Here is a 19,218-nt window from a genome sequence, read left to right on the forward strand (position 1 = left end):
CCCACGGACAGTCATCCGCCTGTTTCGGATACGTTGACAAATGAATGGTTTTTCCGGCTGTTTGGCCAATGTGACGTGAACGGGGACAGTTCCCGATACCGAGATGGGCGGAGATTTGGCGAATAAGCAGGGGAGCCCCTGGTTAGGGGAGTGGGGAAATGGGGGAGAGAGAAAAGGAAGAGAGAACGGACGGTGGGGATGAAGAGACGGAGAGGAAGGAAATAAAAGAAGCCAGAAGAAACAGATGTGAACGGAAGGAAGAGAAATGAACAGAGAGCAAAAGAAACGACATTTAGAAACAGACAAAGTGGAAAGAAAGAGACGTCATAGAAGAAAAAAGAGACAGGGACCCGGTGGCAGACCCTTTGCCGGAAGTCTGCGGACTCTCACGTATCAAATACGGGGACCATGCACTTGGACGGGGAAAAGTGGCTTTCTTATTGTCACGAACGTCTGGCCAAACTGAATATTTCCTTCCATCACGAATGTGGGCAACCAACGGTAACATAGTCTTAGATCTGTGACTTTGTCATCAAGAGAAATCACAGAGATTTTCAAGTCATCATGGACAGCTTGACATATTTCTTATGCTCCTCCGTACTTTGAAATTGCAGTAATTATCAGAGCTGCCAGGAGATTTTATTATTTAACGCGTTAAAGAAGTACCTAGATTATGACAGCAGAGATTAAAACAATATTTTGACAACTGCAATTCAATGCGATCCGTTTCCTTTTTAATTGACGTCGTGTTCACGGTTTTCAAAGTGTTATTTAGAGGAGGGGTCCACAGGTTTCCCCCAGCTCCCAGAGGGACCCCCGGGACAAAGAGATCGAGAACCCTCGGCTCCTGGGAGAAACTGAGGCAAGCAGCGACGTCCCTCGGCCCCTGCCCGTCCTACCCTGGTAGTGCAGCTGGAAGGTGCCGAGGCCATCGTCCTGGAAGGTCCGGAAGTAGACAGAGATGGTGTTGGTGGGGCTTCGGATGACCTGTCCCTCCACAAGGAGAGTCTGGTTGGCCAGGATGGTCAGGGTGGGGCCGTCCACCCCGCGGATGGAGAGCAGCTCCCCCTCGGACAGGTTGACGCTCTTCACCTGGGGACAGTCCGGGGTAGCAGAGAGAAAGTCGTGTTTGAGCCACGGCCCTGTTAGGCTGGGAGGCTGCCAATGTGGTACCCCTCAGCCAGCCCCTAGCGAATGGGACAGAGAGACCCGACCCTGAAAACATCTGGTGCTTCTCATATCCCCGCAGGTGACAGGAGGAGGTGAAACCAAGCTGAGGGGCAGAGGCGTGGGAGGATGGGCGAGCCCCCGCCGCTGGGTCCTGGGAGAGAGGCTTCTGAATGCTGGCAGCTGATGTGAGTTCCCCTGGAGCCTGGGGTGGGGGCAGGGGCTGGATTAGCTGTGCCGGAAGCCCACCCTCCAGGGAGACAGGAGAAGGCATTGCCCCAGGATGCAAGCTCCATGTTGCTCAGTGTCCCTAGTGCCTAGGATAGGGCCTGGCACATAGTAGGTGCTCAATAAAAACTTATGGAGTGACTGAACACTTTTCCCCTTTCTGTATGAACTGGAAGTGAGTGGGGGCATCGTCTCTAGGGCATTCCTAGTCCACTCTCTTATCCTCCCACGTGGGGGCTCCAACTCCCGAGCTTTCAGAGTCATGTTCTTGGTACTCCCCAGGGAGACACATTAGTGGTGCACAAGGACTTCGAACAAATGGAGTGGGGGTGGGATGGAAACGTTAGTCAGTTCCCAGTGTCCAATTTGGATATTTATGCCTTTCCTAGGGAGACCCGGAATTCTAGCTTCTCTGGCCCTCATGTAAGCAGGGCAGGCCTCACCTGTAAGTCCTTTTTCGTTCAGGCCATATACCTTACTCCCTTTTCTTTTTGATGAACTCCTACTTACTCTCCAAAGCCCCACTAAAATTGCCCTCCTCTGTGAGACCTGTCCACTAAGAAGTTTGCCCATCCCTCCACCGTGGTTCTACCACATACCCTATAAACGTCTCCTAGGGACCTTTCAAACGTCAGTGTCAGTCTCGTTCACTAAGTGGTGAACTCAGTTGTGCACACCACCATACCCCAGGGTCAACAGCCATGACTGGTACCCAGTAGGTGCTCGATGAAGGGATTCTACTGTGCCCGAGAAAGGGCTCCCAACGGTGTTGGGCACAGAGCGAGTCCTTTCATGTGCGGAGGAAAGGGTCCGTGAGGTACCAGATGAACTGCAACTTTTGTCCAGTCAATTTTAATTCCGTGAACATTTATTAAGTACCTACTATGTGCTATGTACTGTGCAAGGTCTGGGAGCTGCACAGACCACGGGTTCTGCTGCGTACCTTTGCTCTTGCCTGTGTAAGTCAGAAAATCTTCCTAAAACGCAGGCCGTACAGCTGACTCTACTCAGATACATCTGAGGGCTCTTTCGTTGCCCATTAGGAAAAGGCACAAATCCAGACCGCTAGCCTCGGCCTGGAAGGGTCTGTCACCACGTGGTGCCAGCCTCTTTTACTGCTTCACCCCATTCCTCTCCTCTGGGCAGTTCACTGGCCCCAGGCATGTCTCTTGAGTCCATTTTAAGGACTTCCATGGGGCGTCAGCTGGGGAAGGTCTGGGACTGGGGAGCAGAATTGGGAATACGCACAGAGTGTTCTCTTTGGCTGAACGTTCTGTGCATTATCATATTGATTCCTCCTAAAACTCTGCATAGTAGCAACATTATCCTGTTTCTTTTACTGATGGGGAAACTGAGGCTCAGAGAGACGAAGTCCTTAGCCCAAAGTCATGCAACTTTTACTGGTACAGCTGAGACCCCAAACCCCGAGGTTGGGGCACACTCTCGCCCTGATTTTCCATCTGTTTGCAGGCAAAGGTTTATGACTCAAATGAACTAGGTGGGGCTTCCCTGAGTGTGTGTGTGTGTGTGTGTGTGTGTGTGTGTGTTTGATAAGCAGGGTATCAGAGGACGTTCCTTCTGGGTAGCACACCTCACACTTATCAACATGTCCCCTTCCCTTCATGTGTGCCAAGCTATCTCATCTGTGCCCTGAGTTAGGAACTCCTATTCGTCTGTCAAAGCCTGGTTCGAATGGCCCTGGTTAGGGCAAAGAGAGGGCCAAACCAGTTAGGACGGTAACGGTGAGAGAGAACCCTTAGGAGACGTCCTGCTGGACGAGACGCCACGCAGGGCACCTCTGCAGTCACCTGGAGCTCCACCCCGTAGCCGGTGTAGACGGTCACGTTGTACGTGCACTCAAGGGCGCTGCTGAGGGGCAGCGGCGGGTAGTCGCTGGAGTCAATGTAGCCTTCGGGGTCGGAGAGGCTCACGCTGCAGAGAGCTGGAGGAAGGCGCTTGGATTAGAACACCGCTCAAAGCTCAGATGCAACGTCTCAGATGGGCTAGGGGGTGGCGCAGGGCCTCTGGGGACACCTGAGGTGTTCTCCTGCCCCTCCCCCCCGACTCGTAATTCTCCTTCAGCTCCAGAATCAACATGACAATCAAAAGAGCAAGAGTTAACATGGAATGATCACCTACTACATACTACTAGGCACTCTCCTGACCAGTGAGTAGGGGTGACCCCATTCACCCGTGGAGGGACTGACACTCTGTCCCTATTTTAGAGATAAGTAAACCGAAGCTCAGAGAGGGGCAGCGTCTGGGTGAAGCTCACACAGCAATCAGGTTTCAAACCCAGACTCATACTGTTTGAGTGACCACATTTCATTTGTCCAAATCCACGTACGATGGACAGTTGGTGTCTCTCTGAAGAGGGAAAGGAAGGTAGAAACAGACCCACTACCAAGACTAGAGAAGTACTTGTAACGGTAAGAGTAGAAGCACTTCGAGAGGACCACGGCCACTTTGAAGGGCTCTGTTCTGAGATGGGGAGGTTCTGAACCCTGCTCTTTAGCTGTGTGGTCTCGGGCAGGGTGCTTGATGTTTCAGGGTCTCAGTTGTCCCATCTTTAAAACGGGAACATTGATTCTGAGCCACAGGATCAAGCTCATAGCCAGGGTTGATAGACGGTAAGTGGTGGAGGGGCCCCCCAGGCCCTGTCCACTGTGGGGGCCTCACTGACGCTGCGGGGCCGGGGCTGCATACCTGGGGCCTGCTCAGTCGTGATGACCGTGGTGGTGATGATGGTGGACGTCGTGGTCTCCTGGCTCTCCTCTGAGGCCGAACCAGTCAGCTCATTCTCCCCTTTGTCCATCGAGGTCATGGGGCTGGTGTCGTCAGGAGGAGCCTCGTGGGCCTCCTCGGGCACGACGGGCTCCCCGGGGCCCGGCCTCTGGGGGAGCGTGGGCGCCATGTAGGACCGCGAGGTGAAGGGGGAGATCTGCAGGGGCGCGGGCGTCGTAGGGACCGCCCCCCCCTTCCGCTCCGGCCAGAGGGGCTCCTCCGACGGCGGCTGAAGAGCCTCCCCACCTGCGGAGGCCACAGGGTCGGGGTCTCCTGGTGGGCCAGGCTTCTCCGTGGCAGAGGAGAGGAGACCCGGAAGTGGGGGCGCAGGCTGGGACCCCGCTCTCAGGAGCACCGCTGCGGACGTGGCCTTTGGTCTCCTCTGCTTCCTGGACGAGTTCAGCTGCTTGAGCGAAGACACCTTCTTCCCGGGGGGGCCGGCCAGCTTGGTGCCGGGCTCCGCTGGGAGCAGCGTGGACAGGGCCCCGGGGTCCGGGTGCACAGGGGGGCCCGTCCCTTCCAGCTCCGGATCCCGAAGCTCTTCCCCCGACTGGGCTGGACTTGGGGCGGTTGTCACTTTCTCTTCCAGGCTGTCTTTGCTCAGACTGGTGCTCCTTACTGCTCCTGAGGGGAGAAGGAAAGCGCCCGAAGGGCCAGCGTCTCCCTCCAGGGGTGCATCTGGGGAAGAGAAAAAAAGACACCAGTTAGCTCACAGGCTCTGAGGGTGGCCCTCCTAAGGTGGCTTGTCAGGACGCTGGCGCAGCCTCGTCAACGGATACAGGGGCTGCCTCTCCCCTCCCTCCGTTCCTGCTTTCTCTCCTTCCCCGCTTCATTTCCCTCTCCCTTCCTCCCCCTGCTGGCCATGGACACTTAGGGCTGACCCTGCCAGGACTGAGCTAAGCAGTGGGGTTATAGAAATGGAGGGGCCCGGCCGGTGTGGCTCAGTGGCTGAGCTTCGACCCATGCACCAGGAGGTCGCTGGTTCGATTCCCGGTCAGGGCTCATGCCCAGGTTGTGGGCCTGATCCCCAGTGGGGACACGCAGGAGGCAGCCAATCAATGTTTCTAGCCCTCTCTTCCTCTCTTTCTCTCAAATCAATAAAGAAAAAAATAAAAATAGAAATGGAGCCTGGAGAAATGGAACCTGGCCGGTATAGCTCAGTGGTTGAGCATCAACCCACGCACCAAGAGGTCACTGGTTTGATTCTTGGTCAGGGCACATGCCCAGGTTGTGAGCTCGATCCCCAGTGGGAGGCATGCAGGAGGCGGCCAACTGATGTTCTCTCTCATTGATGTTCTCTCTCTCTCTCTCTCTCTCTCTCTCTCTCTCTCTCTCTCTCCCTTTATCTCTCTCTCAAATCAATAAAGAAAAAATAAAAACAGAGATGGAGGGCATGAGGGTTTCACAGTCTAGCTGTATGGGTACCGGGAGAGGGGACAGGAAAGCAGAAATAATCGCATTCGATGTGCTAAGTGCTTAGAAAGAGAGAAGCTTTGCATGCTCCCGGGACAGAGGTCGGGCCCTAACCCCGTCTGCAGAGCATGCCCGCCGGACACAGCGGGGCAGGCTTTTCACGGCACAGGGACAGTCCCTGAAGAGGAGGAGGCGCAGTAACCAGCCCACATGCTCCTCTTCAAACTCTGTGCCTGGCTCGGGGCTCTACTGCCCTGGGCCCGAGGCAGTGTGCTTTTTTTAAAAAACTAAATAATACAAAAGTGACCTTGTGGGAGACACAGAAAGATTTGCGGATTCAGAGCATGAGGCAGGTTCCGAACAGAGGATGGGAGGAGACTGTGGAGGCCTGGCTGAGGTCAGCGGAAACGCAAGGGGACCGGGAACAGTGGGGGCTAATTCCAAAGCAAGCTGGCGAGGTAGGGAGGCCGGGGCCAGGCCCCGGTGGCCTGTATACCCTGCTGACTCCTCTGAGTTATTTTTATCTTGACAGTAAAACCACCTAGTAACCTTAAGGCCTGGCCCCGGCAGCTGTTTGGCAGAATCATGCCTGAGATCAGTTTCATGAACTTATTTGAGACCCACTCTGCCAACTGCATGCTGACAAATGGCTTTACCTCTCTGAGCCTCAGTTTCTTCAGCTGTAAAATGGGGCTTTAGTTCCCTATTTCCTAGGGCAGTCCTCCTTCAACAGGTGAACGCGTGTGAAACTTATATACTTATACGTCCATGTGGGTGCCTCACCCACAGTGAGTGCCCAGTACATGCCAGCTGTCGCCATCGTTTTTACTGTCGTCATCGGAACACGACCCTCAGCAGGAAGCTGGACTGGTCAGAACATGCCCGATGACGATCTCGAGACAGAGAGGAATTACTTCCTGGGGACAGGGGTGCTTGGACTGATAGCCGTCCTTGTTGATTTTCTGCAGAGACTCACTCAGCCACAGTCGCCAGCCCTTCGGCACAGTCATTTAAATTTATTTCCGCAGCCGCTGGAGAGACTCATTACTTTCACGGAGTCAGCAGCAGTGGCTTCATCTGCAGAGACCACAACAGTTTGCAGCTGGGGCCAACAACTGCCCCTGTCGTGGGACACTGACTACAGCCAGTGTGCCCTGCGGGCTGACGGTGGCCGGGGCAGGAGCGGGCAAGGGGAGGACAGGGTGTGTGGATGACCTGAGGGCAGATCAAGGGTGTTCAGGGGCCACGCAGGTTTCCTGGTCCAAGGTTGAGGCTTCAGAGTTGAACTCGGGTTCAAATCCTGCCTTGGACCGTTACAAGCGGCAAGGACCTGGACAAGCCCATCAAGCCTCTTGTGTAATTGAGATTTTCCAACTGCCTCCCAGCATTAGGTTCGAGGGTCTGCCCCAGGCTGTGGCTCGTATGCTCATGGTCACTGTTATCAAATGGCTGATGGTGTGAGTTTTGTTGAGTCCTGTGGCGACATTAGTTTTAGCTCGTCTCTTCACAAAAATGTCCCCTCGATCACAAGTGGGGAGGTGAGAGAGGAAGAAGAAAAGGGGGAGGAGGAGGGAGAGAGGTATTAGGAGAACAAGGTGAGAAGACGGTTATAAATGACATAGCATGGCAGTATGCCTTGGCCATAGTAACAGTAATATTTATAACATTTTATGTTTGATCATTTTATCGAGTGCTGAATATGTACCAGGCATGTGCTAAAGGCTTTTTTTCTCATCTAATTCTTCATCTCGCCACCCCCCCCTTTTTTTTTTACTTCATTTAATTCTTTCTCAGGTGTACTACGTAGAAATTATTGTTCCTCTTTTACGGATGAGCAAACTGAGGCTTTGGAACATTAATGTTCTAAGGTCACAGAGCAAAGCTGGGTTTCCAACCTCGGTTTTCCTGACGCCAAAGACCACACCAGCGGCTCTCTTAAGAATGATGGGGAATTGTGACCACTGACCTCCTCCTCCTCCTCAGCTTGAAGCAGTCTCTTCCCCCAACTCCTCTCTCTAACCCGTCTTCCGTTTGCATCTCTGCGGGGCGAGTTATCTACTGTGTTTTTCAAACCTCCCCGATGATACTCCCCACCCCCCGCCATGCTCCTTGTTACAGGACAAATTATTCATCTCCTCTGCCAGACCAATCCTGTCTGGGTCTCCAGGGCAGCCTTGAAAGCTGACATTGGAAAAGCCCTGCCCAGTGACTCGTATTTTCATGGTTCTCAGGAAAGCTCATTTCCAGAGCGTGTGATCTCGCCTAACCTCCTACAGGTCCCTCCTTCATCTGCCTTCCAAGCGCCTGGGGTTGCGGGCGGCAAGTTTGTGCAGCAGGTGGGGTTCTCTTTCCAAGGCCTGCGACCTCCCCTGGCCATCCCAGCCCTTCGAGACCCCACACAGTCCGTGAGAGCAGAAGGAAATGTGGGAGAGCGATTCCATACCCAGCTGCCCCCCAGGGCCACCACCTGCACTGCTGGGGACCCAGGGGGAAGCAAGGAGCATGGCGGGGGGTGAAGCCAGCAGCTAGGAAATACTTTAGGAAGTGGATCCCGCTGGACTCCTCAGCCCTTTTCCTCTGAAGACCGACTGCCCAGGGGAGTTGCATACCCGTCAGGTAAATTACCTCCCTGCCCCGTGTTCCCCACTCAGAGCTCACACATGCCGGGGCCTCTCTGGCCAGCTCCGCACCCAGGGCCTTGTTTGGGACAGATGCTGTGTCTCCGTGGCCTGCGTGTGCGCACCTGCGAGGCCCCAAGGCCGTGTTCTCAGCCGCGAGGCCGGCCAGTGGACGCCATGCAACACCTAGTCCTGCTGGGAATCAGTCAAAACTGGATTCCAGGGCCTCAGAGATCCAAGGTAATAGCTTGCTCGAATAGGCTGGTTTTCCCCGGGGTCCCAATGACCACTGAGTTAAATGAACTCCGCTTTCTCCCAGCCCTTAACCTTCCCAGTCACGCCGTCACCTTTGGCCCGTCCTTGACCACTTGCGCTTAGTGCCCCGCCCAGACGCTGTCAATCAACCAATGAGCGAAAGCGCCAGGTGCCCACTCTCTGCAGGTTGACACTGCAGGAGAGCGTCCCACTCGGGTGGGGTCCCTGCCCTCAAGGAGACAGACACCACCCAACGGTCATGGAGTACTGATATCAAACAGAAGAGCGGGAGCTTTAATTCAACACATATGGTGCCGCTGACCTTGCGGAGCCGGAGCAATTCCTAACTTGGATGGGGAGATTGGGACATTTGACTGAGAAGCAGCCCATTAAAGTAAAAAAAACACAAAACGTAAAAAGCACCAGTTCTGAAGCACTGAGGCTGAAGGTCTGAGCCCTAACTTCCGGCAGCTGGGGAATGGCTCGGACCCACACGGCTGCCAGAGGAAGCCCGGATCATCCAGCAGGCGCACCGTGATGGGCCGCGACGGGAGGAAGTCGAAGCTGGGGGACGCTTCTGCTACACTGTTCAGGGAAATGAGCAAGATGTCAAATTCGATGGTGTGTCTGAAAACGACCAGAAACGATCAACGACAACAAATTGCAATGAAGAGAGCTGTCTTGAAGGCTCAGCACCAACAGGGTGCTGCCTCTGGGTGGTGGGACTGTTGGGGATGTGTTTTCTCCCTTCTCCTTTTTGGCATTTTCTCAAAACCTGTACAATAAATATTTAATTCTTTCTTAAGTAAAAAAAAAAAAATTATGGAAAGAACAGGGGTTGGAGGCTGCCTTTAGCAGCTAGTGATGGAGAGGCCGAGGGGAGGCAGACAGACCCATTTGTAATCACAGAAGTATTTCATTCACTCCCTGAGTCACCGAGCCCCTTCGGAATTCGGTCTCCTGGTAGGGAGGATGATAATTCCTCTCTCATTAGACTGTTCCTCTCGTGGTGAATACTTTTAAAAGGCAAAACTGGCGGGGGCATAGATTGATATGTTTTTGGTCAAGGGTTCTACAAAATTGTTAGTTACATGCTCATCATCATAATACCCGATTCAGGATGGTTTGCTGTATCTTCACACTCCATAAGGGCTTACCCAGCCTGCTCGTTGGTTTGCTTGGCCAACACGGACAGAACCCACAATTAAATATCATCTCTTAGGCTCCTAGAGTCGATGGTTTCAAAGTGTTCAGAGGAGGATCTTGGGGTCCAGAGAGGGGAAAATGGGCTGCCCCGGATCACACAGCACTGTAGTAGTGAAAAGGGCTATTTCAACCTTGAAAAACTACACCAGAGCACACTGAGCAAAACCCAAACCCAAACCAGAAACATCTGGCCCACCCTGAAGAAAGCTGGTGAATTCTATGACTTCTACATCTGGGCTGGATAATTCTTTCCCGGGGGGCAAAGGACTATCCCAGAGGATGTTGGGCCTCATCCCTGGCCTCCATCCACTAGATGTCAGTAGCACTCCTGGTTGTAACATCCAACATGGATTCCAGATAGTCTAGATATTGCTAAATGTCCCCTGGTGATAGGGCGGGGGCAAAATTGCCCCTGGTTGATGACCACTGGGTTAACCAGAGTAAACAAGAACAGGCGACTTAGCATGGCCCTCAGTGGAGTAGAACTTCCCTCCCATTCTCAGAGCTGCTCAGTTTTGTTTTGCTTGCATCAGTGAATTTTAAGGTTGGAGAAGGTCTTAAGCACAATCCCCATTTTATAAATAAAAACTTGGACTGAGTGAAGACTGAGTTTTCTTCTCCTACTCACATTTGCTCATCAATTTTTCCATTCATATCCATCCATCCATCCATCCATCCATCCAATGAACACCTATTATGCACCGACCAGGTGCAGACATCCAGGGGTCCACCTTGGATAGTGAAGAGCTGAAGCTGATGAGCACAGCTCATTCCTTTCATCCAGCTAGAGGGGACCCAGCACCCTCGTCTTACTCAGTCCTGTGGGCAGGAGGACCCTCAGCTAGATGAACGGTGCCGATCTCCTCTGGACTTTGAGAAGACTTTCTGGGACACTGGGTGGAGGTGGGAGGTGGGCTTGGGGGGCAGTGGGGTTCTGTCTCCTGCCTTAGTTGCAGCCCCCACTGTATGCCTGCGGTACCCATACGACGTTGAGATGGCAATGTACACTCAGGCAGTGCGTCCCCATCTGTGATCTCCTTCCAACCTCCAAGCAGTTCTGTAAGATCAGTGTTTCACTTTTCCCATTTTATAGATTAAAAAAAAAAAAAAATCAAGTCTCAAAGAAAGAAAGTGACTTGTCCAAGATTATAGAGCCAATTGGGATAGAGTTAAACACGTTCGGACATCGGTTCCCAGGGTCTTTCCTCTTTCCCACACACTCAAATTATTATTTTTCCCTATAAAACAGTTCACCTGAAAAATGCAAGAACACCTGAAACATATAAACTTAAAAGTATTGCCCAGCCAGCGTGGCTCAGTGGTTGAACGTTGACCCATGCACCAAGAGGTCGCTGGTTCGATTCCCAATCAGGACACATGCCCAGGTTGTGGGCTGATCCCCAGTGTGGGGCATGCAGGAGGCGGCCAATCAATGTTCTCGCTCATCGATGTTTCTATCTCTCTCTCCCTCTCCCATCCTCTCTCTCTAAAAATCAATAAAGAAAGAGAAAATGGTATAAGCACTGCCCTGCCCCTACCCTGTCCATCAATACTGCTTCTAAAGGGAATCAGTGTAAGTAGGATCTTGTTTAATCTCCAAATAATACGTATGCCTATAAAAATGATGAAGTGTTTCAGCTGGGAAGGTAGCACATAGGAGTGTGGGGTTGGAGTCAGGATTGTTTGTGTTCCAGACTCGGCCTGCTGCTAACTGCCCAGGAGACCCTGGAAGCCACTTCCCCTCACCGGGCCTCGCTGGTCCCATCTGCAAAGTGGGCTTGTACCAGCCTGATCTCCAGGGAGAACAGTGAAATCTCGAGTGGAAAGCAGGCATAGCAACCTGTCAGCCCTCGTTGTCACTTTCTGTCTATCTGAACAGTCCGAGTCCTTGCATTGTATATTTTGCTCCGTCACTTACTCAGAAGGGCATCTGGAAATATTTCAGTCATTCCAAAGGAGTTCAAGACAAAGGCAACCAATACCCCTGTGCATACGCCTCCAGCTTAAGAAGGAGCATGCAGCTGGCACAGCTGAAGGCCCTGTTTGCTCTTTCCTCCCATTCCCAAGACCCCGAAGCAAAGCCCCACGCACTGTCCCAGACAGGTCACCCTCCGTGGGAGAGACGGTGGGACACTCCCCAATACGGGATCAGCCCAAACCAGATCAGCTAGAAGTTGTCTCCCCCATATTCAGAATCCATCTCTCTGAAAAGAATCATCTAAGGTGATTATCTTCCGTGACGTTGTGTAGTTGCAGACAGAGCCTGGGGGTCATCCAAGGCAGACCAGACCCCATGGGCAGTCGAGGTCTTGGGGTTCCATTCAACACAGAAGAGCGGGATGGGCTCATCTTTTTATTTTTATAAGGCACCAAAGAACCCGTGTCCCTCCATGAGAGAAGTAAAGAGAGCAAGTGGTATCTAATTATAGGATAAAAGATGTCCTGTTATCCCCACAGCCATTGGTACGAAAACTGCTTCTCTCCCCGACTTCGCTCTGTGACTCTAGCCCATTCCATCTGCAGTGGCCAGAGGGACATTTCTCAACACCTGCGTGTGGCTGGTGGTCCTCTCTGGTGAACTAGAGACTCTGCCTCTTCCTAAAAGGTCCCTGGGGGTCTGTCCCCACAAGCCTCCCACCTCGCTTCCCACCACCCTCCACATCTCAGTGAAAGCATTTCAGTTCTCCGGAGTCCAATTTCTCTTCCCCTCCCCTCGGACAACACTTCGCGTATCATGTTGTTAACCTCTTCCTGCACTGACTCATCTTCTCTTAGGTCCCAGCACCACCAGAGAGACGCGTCACAGCACAGATCACAGTCATACTTGGCTGGCTTCTCTCTTGTCTTCCTACCGGGAGTGAGTTTCTCCAGTAAGGATCATGTTGCTCCTTCATGGAACAGTCTCCCTACCCTATTCCATGGCCGTGGGCCAGGCACATAGTAGGCCCCTCGTAAGTCTCTCTGTAATGCGCCATGAATAGGTCTGCAGCGCCGGTTGAGAACAAGATGTGGTGTGTTCGATACAGTCCACCTCTTTCGGCGAGGGACTGTAGGCGGGTAGATGTCGACACTACTAGTTATAAAGGTGAATCTGGGTAAACCCAGTGCTAGACAAGTGTGCTTTGCCTTATGGTATCATGTGTGGAGAGATGTTCTAGGGGAATGTACACCCTGACTTGTTCTAGTTACACGCACAGTTTCACATGGTCCCAGCAGAGAAAGGCCTCCCATCCCGTAAGTCGCACGGTTTGCTTTGCTTGGCGTGTGCATTTTCCAGGCACTGCCCAGCATGCCGAGGTCCTGTGGCTGGAGCGGAGGTTTTGGTTCGAGGTGCCCGTCACCTAACACAGCGCACGGAGCTGCACATGGGAGCCCCTGCCGGACCCCTCCAGCGTCCGCTGCAGACCCCCTCCCAGGAGGTCGACTTGCAGCTGGTGTTGAAAGGACAAGCTTGTGCAGGCAAGAAAGACCTCTTTCAGTGTTTGGGCAACAAGAGCAATTATCCGATAATTGTCCTCTGTGAGCCGGCTTCTCCCCCACTAATGGGCCTCCTTTGTAATTCGTGTTGGGTTCAGAAAGCCTCGAACATTCTTTGATGTCCAGTTCCATCTCATGGGGAGCAGCGGCCTGGCGGGCATCCATCTTCTCCATGAATGAGCCCTGAAAGCTGTTGGCACAGGGGTGTGATCCTGCCTTTGTATCTTTAACAATCTGATTAACTGTGGTTGCCATCAGTGCCAACTGATTAGCATGTAAACCTCCTCTCCTTCCCACCTCCGTGCCCACCTCCCTCCGCCCACCCCCACTCCATTCACGTCTCGGGGTGCACGCGGTGACTTCTTGTGGGGAGCGGGGGGAGAGGAACACGACATGATTTATGTGTGTCCGCGGAAATCAGCGAGTCGTTGAGGTAGGACCGGGAGACAGACACCCGAGGCAGCTCCCAGAGACAACCGCGGTGGGAATCTATCTAGATTCAATCACCTCTCTGAACGAATCTAGACGGTTCGCGAGTGAGTCTAACAGACATCCCAAGTTCCAGATTTCTTGCCACTTGTTAGCTCAGCATCACAGACAAGAAGAAAGAGCACATCAGCGTCCCCAAAGGCTCAGCGGACACGCCCAGGAGCGAAGAAAAGCCAGGGCGTCGGGAGACCTCACCCCAACACTGGTTACGCCAGCCTACTGCTGTGTGACCTTGACCAATTGCATCCCTCGAAGCCTCGGTTTCCCCCTTCCTCGAGTTAGGACAGTGACCTTTGCCCGATCAGTCAGAGAAACAAACCGGAAGGAGGGGGGCAGGTGCGTGTAGACTGAGTTTTTAGGTCTCGCGGCGGTTTTACAGCCTGGAGGCTCATTGCAGAGAGGACGGGCCTCTCGTCAGACCTAACCGACAACCGTGGCTTTATTTGCTGGGGACAAATAAGTCCTCGTGGCTTTATCTGCGACCCTGAGATGCTGCTTTCTTCTTTTCCTGAAAAGTAGCTAATGCTATTTTCATCTCAATGACAAAGTGCGGGAGGGTGTGAACCAGGGCCGTCTGGCCCCCAGACCCACGCCTGTATTTGTTTTGTCTCTGCTCCAGCTGGCCCCTGAGCCCTGGCCCGGCTGCTTCCCGGGCGAATGCCAAGTGCTTCCCACAACAAACAAACGAGCACAGGGTCTCTCTGCTATGCGGTCCCTGGGGACTAAGGAGAACGCCTGCTGTGCCCCACGGTGGCAGAGAACCAGGGGCTCCTCCTGAGCACTGGACAGCAGAGAAAAGAGAAAGAACAGCCTATACAAAGGCAGAATGCAAAGGCATCTCGGAGGTAGGGGAACTGGCCTAGCATTACCATTTTACAGATGGGCAAACTGAGGCCTCTGGTTCAAAAGAAAGAGCTCTGGATTAGGACAGAAAGGATGCCTCATGAGCACACTCTGTGGCCGTGGGTAAGTCCATTCTCATCGCTGGGGCTCAATTTTACCCTCTGTATAATGGAATGATTTCTTCGAACAAACGCTCAGAGGGACGCCCATGTGTAACTGTGTAGTCAGGGATTAACTCAGCGGGTCTGCGTTGCCCACAGCCTGCACAGTCCAAAGAAAGGCCCTTGGTTCCCGGGAAGGACCCTCTGTAGCCTTGGCACATCCTGTCCTACCTGATAAAAGTGGCTTTGTTTACCTGGGGACAGTGGGTGCTAACAATGTGACATATGTCCCTGGCCGGTTTGGCTCAGCGGTTGGAGCGTTGGCCCACGGACCAGAGAGTCCTGGGTTTGGTTCCCGCTGGGGGCATGTACCAAAAAACCCCAACACAAGACAAAAAGCAATGTGACTTAGGGTGGGCACCTTGGGCTTGGCACACGTTGGACCTCTAGACAGGCTGGAGACTACCATCAGCCACATGGGTGGTCACTTATGCCTATGCCCAGCCCCCAGTAAGATCCCTGGAACGAAGCTCACGTGAGCTCTCCCGGTTGGCAATACCCTGTGGGTGCTGCACACACCTCACGTTGGAGGTAAGGGCTGTCCGCACAACTCCCCGGGAAGAGGACAACAGGAGCTGTGCCTGGCCTCCCAGACTGCTGATTTAGCCTGTGCCCGTCCACTGTGGCAAACCTGAACTCCGGGCCTGGTGGCCTCCCGAGTTCTGCGAGTCCTTCTAGCCGAGTATAGAACCTGAGCGTCATCTTGGGAACCACCAGACTCCCACGATCAGCCAAACATGAGACCATGGGACTGAAGCAGAGCTGGAGTGGGAGTCTGAGAGCTGAAAGTCTGAGTTTTCCTCTTTCTCAAGACACGGATGCTGATGACGATGATGGCAGAGGTCATTGGCGACAAGTGCCTACCATATGCCAGGTCTTGTACATATTTTTACATGGATCATTTAATTTACTTCTCTAGACACCCCTGGAAAGTAGATAATATTATTACCCCCCCACCCCCATTTTACAGATGAGGAAACAGACTCGAAGAAGTTTTGTCACTTGCCCAAAGCAACACAACGAGTAGCTGGTGGGGCTGGGATTTGAACATCATTTGTAAAGCACTGGGCAGGATGGTCTCTCATATCCCTTCCTGACCTGATGTCGTCCAGGTAGGTGACTGTAAAGGACAGTTTATCTTCTGGGTCCATAGCTGAGAATGCTGGGGCTTGGAGGAAGGAGGAGTTGCTGCTGGTCCTCACTGCCCTGCTCCGGCTGCCTTTGGCCACACCCACTACCTTCCAGGTCAGCTTCAAGGGGGGCGTGGGCCAGAAATTGGAGAAGCCATTTCATTGGATTCTACCCCATCTGAGCCCACCCCTTCCCTCCAGTCTCATCCGACTCCACCCACCCTATCCCATCCTACCCGCCCCATCCCGCCCAGTCCATCCCAGCTCATAACCGTGCACCGGGCACATGCTCTCTGAGGGGAGATACAGGATGCACAACAGGTCGTCTCTGCCCTCAGCCTCCACGGGACGAGGTTCTCCCCACGCAGATGAGCTCGGTGCATGCTGGGGAGCAGCCTGGCACCATCACACCAAGCCCCAGGCTCCTCCTTTCTGACTCCTGAGCCTTAATGTCTTCCTCTTGGAGGCCGGCCAGCCCCTGCCCAGAGCCTACCGAGCTCTCATGGCCAACGAGAGCAAGGCTTGGGGGGTGGGCCTGGGGCGAGGTGGTGCAGAGAGGCTCCCTTCACCCCAAGCTCGGTGGGCAGCTGGGGGGTGTGGGGCCTGGGGGATGTGCTTAAGGGCCTTCAGAGTGGCCAATGTTAGCCCGCTGACCCGCAGAGACGACACAGAGAGCCTCAGTGTCCGGGGCCCACCTGGCCCCCTTCACAGGCACTGTGCCCATGTACACTGGCACCAGGCATCTCCCTGGGGGGGGAGGAAGGATGTCCGTTTATTCACTCAGCAGCCAACTCTGCCAAGGTTGGCTCAGCTCACGTGGGGCTTGTGACACAGAGGAGGAGACAGAGGGGTGCAGAGAGACGCAGGAAGACGACAACCTCCTTCTCTCATGAGCCATGTGGCTTCATTCACAGTGCTACTGATGTCTCACACAGGGGTGACAACAACGGCCCCTGTCTGAGCCTTACGGTGTGCTAAGTGTTTTACGTGCACTGTCCCATTTCATCTTCAGAACGACTCTGTGATGTCAGGACTGCTCACTTGCCCATTGAGCAGATGGGAAAACCGAGACGCAGAGAGGGAAATTCACTCACCCAGGAGCACGCTGGGAGAGGGTGGCAGAGCTGGGCTGCAAATCCTGGTCTGTCTGACATATGAGCCCCCTCCTTTCCCGCCCCGCTCCATTTCAGGAGCTGTTCAAAGCATTCCGAGTACATGTTCTCACTTCATTCTTGTAACAGCAATTTGTTCATCAATCCACCCCTTCATTCAGTCATTCAACACATTCCCTGAAAACCCTCTGGGTCCCAGGCACTGTGCTCGGCAGGGGGAAGGAGGTATAACTGTTGGAAACGGACTCCGTTCTCGGGGTGTGGGGGTGGGGGTGATGAGAGGGAGGTGAGCTAACTCCAGAGCCCTCGCTCCCCGCCTCCCAGGCCCCCACACCCATGTGAGGCTGCGTGACCAGGAGCAACCGTGTCCTGAGGTCGACCTTCACCTCTACGTGGGTTGTCTGAGTTTTCCACTTTGTATTAAGATGACCGGACAGAGCCTGGCGGAATAATAAGAGCGCGGGGTGGAGAACTCAGCTCCCTTGTGTCCGAGCCCACCGTGAGGCTGGTCATGCAGACCACAACTAGCTTCCTGATCCCAAACGTACTTTTTAATGCTTTCCGTAAACTTAGATCGAAGTGTAGCCGAGGCATAGGGAAGTCCACTCGGCTGTCTCAGGCCGCACACACCTGTCTCATTAGCAACCAGACCTAGAAGCGCAAATTGCCCGCTGTGTTTCCCGGTCACACTCCCTCACGGGTCCCTGTGTCGCCTTCTGTGGCGGAGGATTAGTTCTGGCTGCTTATGAATTCGCTGAATAATTACGCGGCATTTCCTTTGTGTCTGGCATCTTGCACTCATTATATTTGTGGAGTGTATCTGTGCGCTTGCATGCAGCGGTAATTCATTCCTTTGTTACTGCTGCGTGGTATTCCGTCTTGTGACTGTACCGCACGTTACTCGTGCTGCTGACGGGCATTTGCGCTCTTCCGGGTTTTGCTGTTATACTGGTGTAACTGTGAATATTGTTTACAGGTTTTTGGTGCACAGGTATACTCATTATCACTTGGTATTATTTCAACAGAGCACTGGTTGCATAGTATGGCATGTTCATCATTAGTAGATACTGCCCGAAATTGAGTACAAATCTTCCAATTTTGATTTTAAAAATCTACCATAGAGTAACTAGCAGACCAACAGAAACCTAATAATAATTACTAAAAAAATTATTTCAGAGAGGGAGGAAGGGGAAGAGAAACATAGATGTGAGAGAGATACTTTTTTTTTTTTTTTTTTAATCCTCACCCGAGGACATTTTTCCATTTTTTGTTCAGGTAGAGCGGGAGGGAGAGAGAGGAACAGAGAGAGAGAGAGAGAGAAACATTGACGTGAAGGGACACATCAAGTGGCTGCCACCCGCACGACCAACCAGGGCCGGGGACAAACTGCAACTGAGGTATGTGCCCTTAGCGGGAACCGAACCCGGGTCTTTTTTTTTTTTTTTTTTTGAGAGAGATACTTTGATCAGTTGCTTCCCATATGCACCCTGAACATGGGCCTCGACTGGGGATCAAATCCTCAACCTAGGTAAGTGCCCTGACCAGACTCGAACCCGTGGCCTCCTGCTGCATGGGACCATGCTCTAACCAACTGAGCCACACCAGCCAGGGCAATAATTACTCTTTTTACTGCCATTCTGTTGTTCCTATCCTTTAAGGACTTGGAAATAAGGGCACGTGCTAAGCACCACGTGAACGGTGTGGATGAAAACCCGAACCAAGTGAGTATCCATCTGAAGAGGTCAGTCGGACCTGATTCCAATCCAAATGTCCGGTTCCCAAGGGAAGGCCGGACACGCTTCATCCTCACTGTGGTGTCTGGATCATTAGTGGATACCCCATGACAGCCTTAGATGGGGATTGCCCCTCACAGCTCCCTCTTTAACTAAGTATGGAGTACATCCGGGGGGCTAGGTGAACTGCATTGGGGTTTCAGGATGGCTGCCCACTTGGAGAAGCAGAGAGGGGGGGGGTGGGGAGAAGGGTCGGAGGGCAGGGAGTCCAGCCAGGGGGTGGAGTCGCAGGTGTCCAGGAGTCCCCGGGAGAGCTTCCCACGAGAGCCAGCCTTAGGTAGCCTGGCTTTCAGTGGGGGGCAATGCATCCCTCATGTGCCGTCTTTACCCCCTCCCGGATGAGGATGAGATGAAAGGAGGGGTGCAAAGATACACCTGGGCAATTCTGCAGTGGTCCAGAACCTAACTCTCCAAGATGTCTGAACGCACACCTTCTCTCTCCGGGCACTGGACACGTCCGTAGCTGCTGTTCTGCAAACTGGCCTCTGACTTTTCTGCCACCCTGCCTTTCGCGTGCTGTTTCCTCCACCAGGTATGCTTAA

The 19,218-nt window shown here is 53.3% G+C and overlaps 1 protein-coding gene across 1 annotated transcript in view; it reads right to left on the minus strand.

Annotated features, from left to right (window-relative positions):
- The window catches only part of SEZ6L (seizure related 6 homolog like), a 103,667-nt gene that overhangs the window by 61,165 nt on the left and 23,284 nt on the right, over positions 1 to 19,218 (minus strand). Inside the window, exons 2-6 of the mRNA XM_036277287.1 lie at positions 15,740 to 15,891; positions 8,959 to 9,092; positions 4,102 to 4,857; positions 3,204 to 3,337; positions 900 to 1,092 (exon numbers count right to left, since the gene is read on the minus strand). Of these exons, the coding sequence (XP_036133180.1) occupies positions 900 to 1,092; positions 3,204 to 3,337; positions 4,102 to 4,857; positions 8,959 to 9,092; positions 15,740 to 15,891 (1,369 nt within the window). The remainder of the gene's footprint in view (positions 1 to 899; positions 1,093 to 3,203; positions 3,338 to 4,101; positions 4,858 to 8,958; positions 9,093 to 15,739; positions 15,892 to 19,218) is intronic.

This window comes from Molossus molossus, unplaced genomic scaffold (assembly GCF_014108415.1).
Source record: "Molossus molossus isolate mMolMol1 unplaced genomic scaffold, mMolMol1.p scaffold_m16_p_22, whole genome shotgun sequence".
In the NCBI taxonomy this organism is placed as follows: Eukaryota; Metazoa; Chordata; class Mammalia; order Chiroptera; family Molossidae; genus Molossus; species Molossus molossus.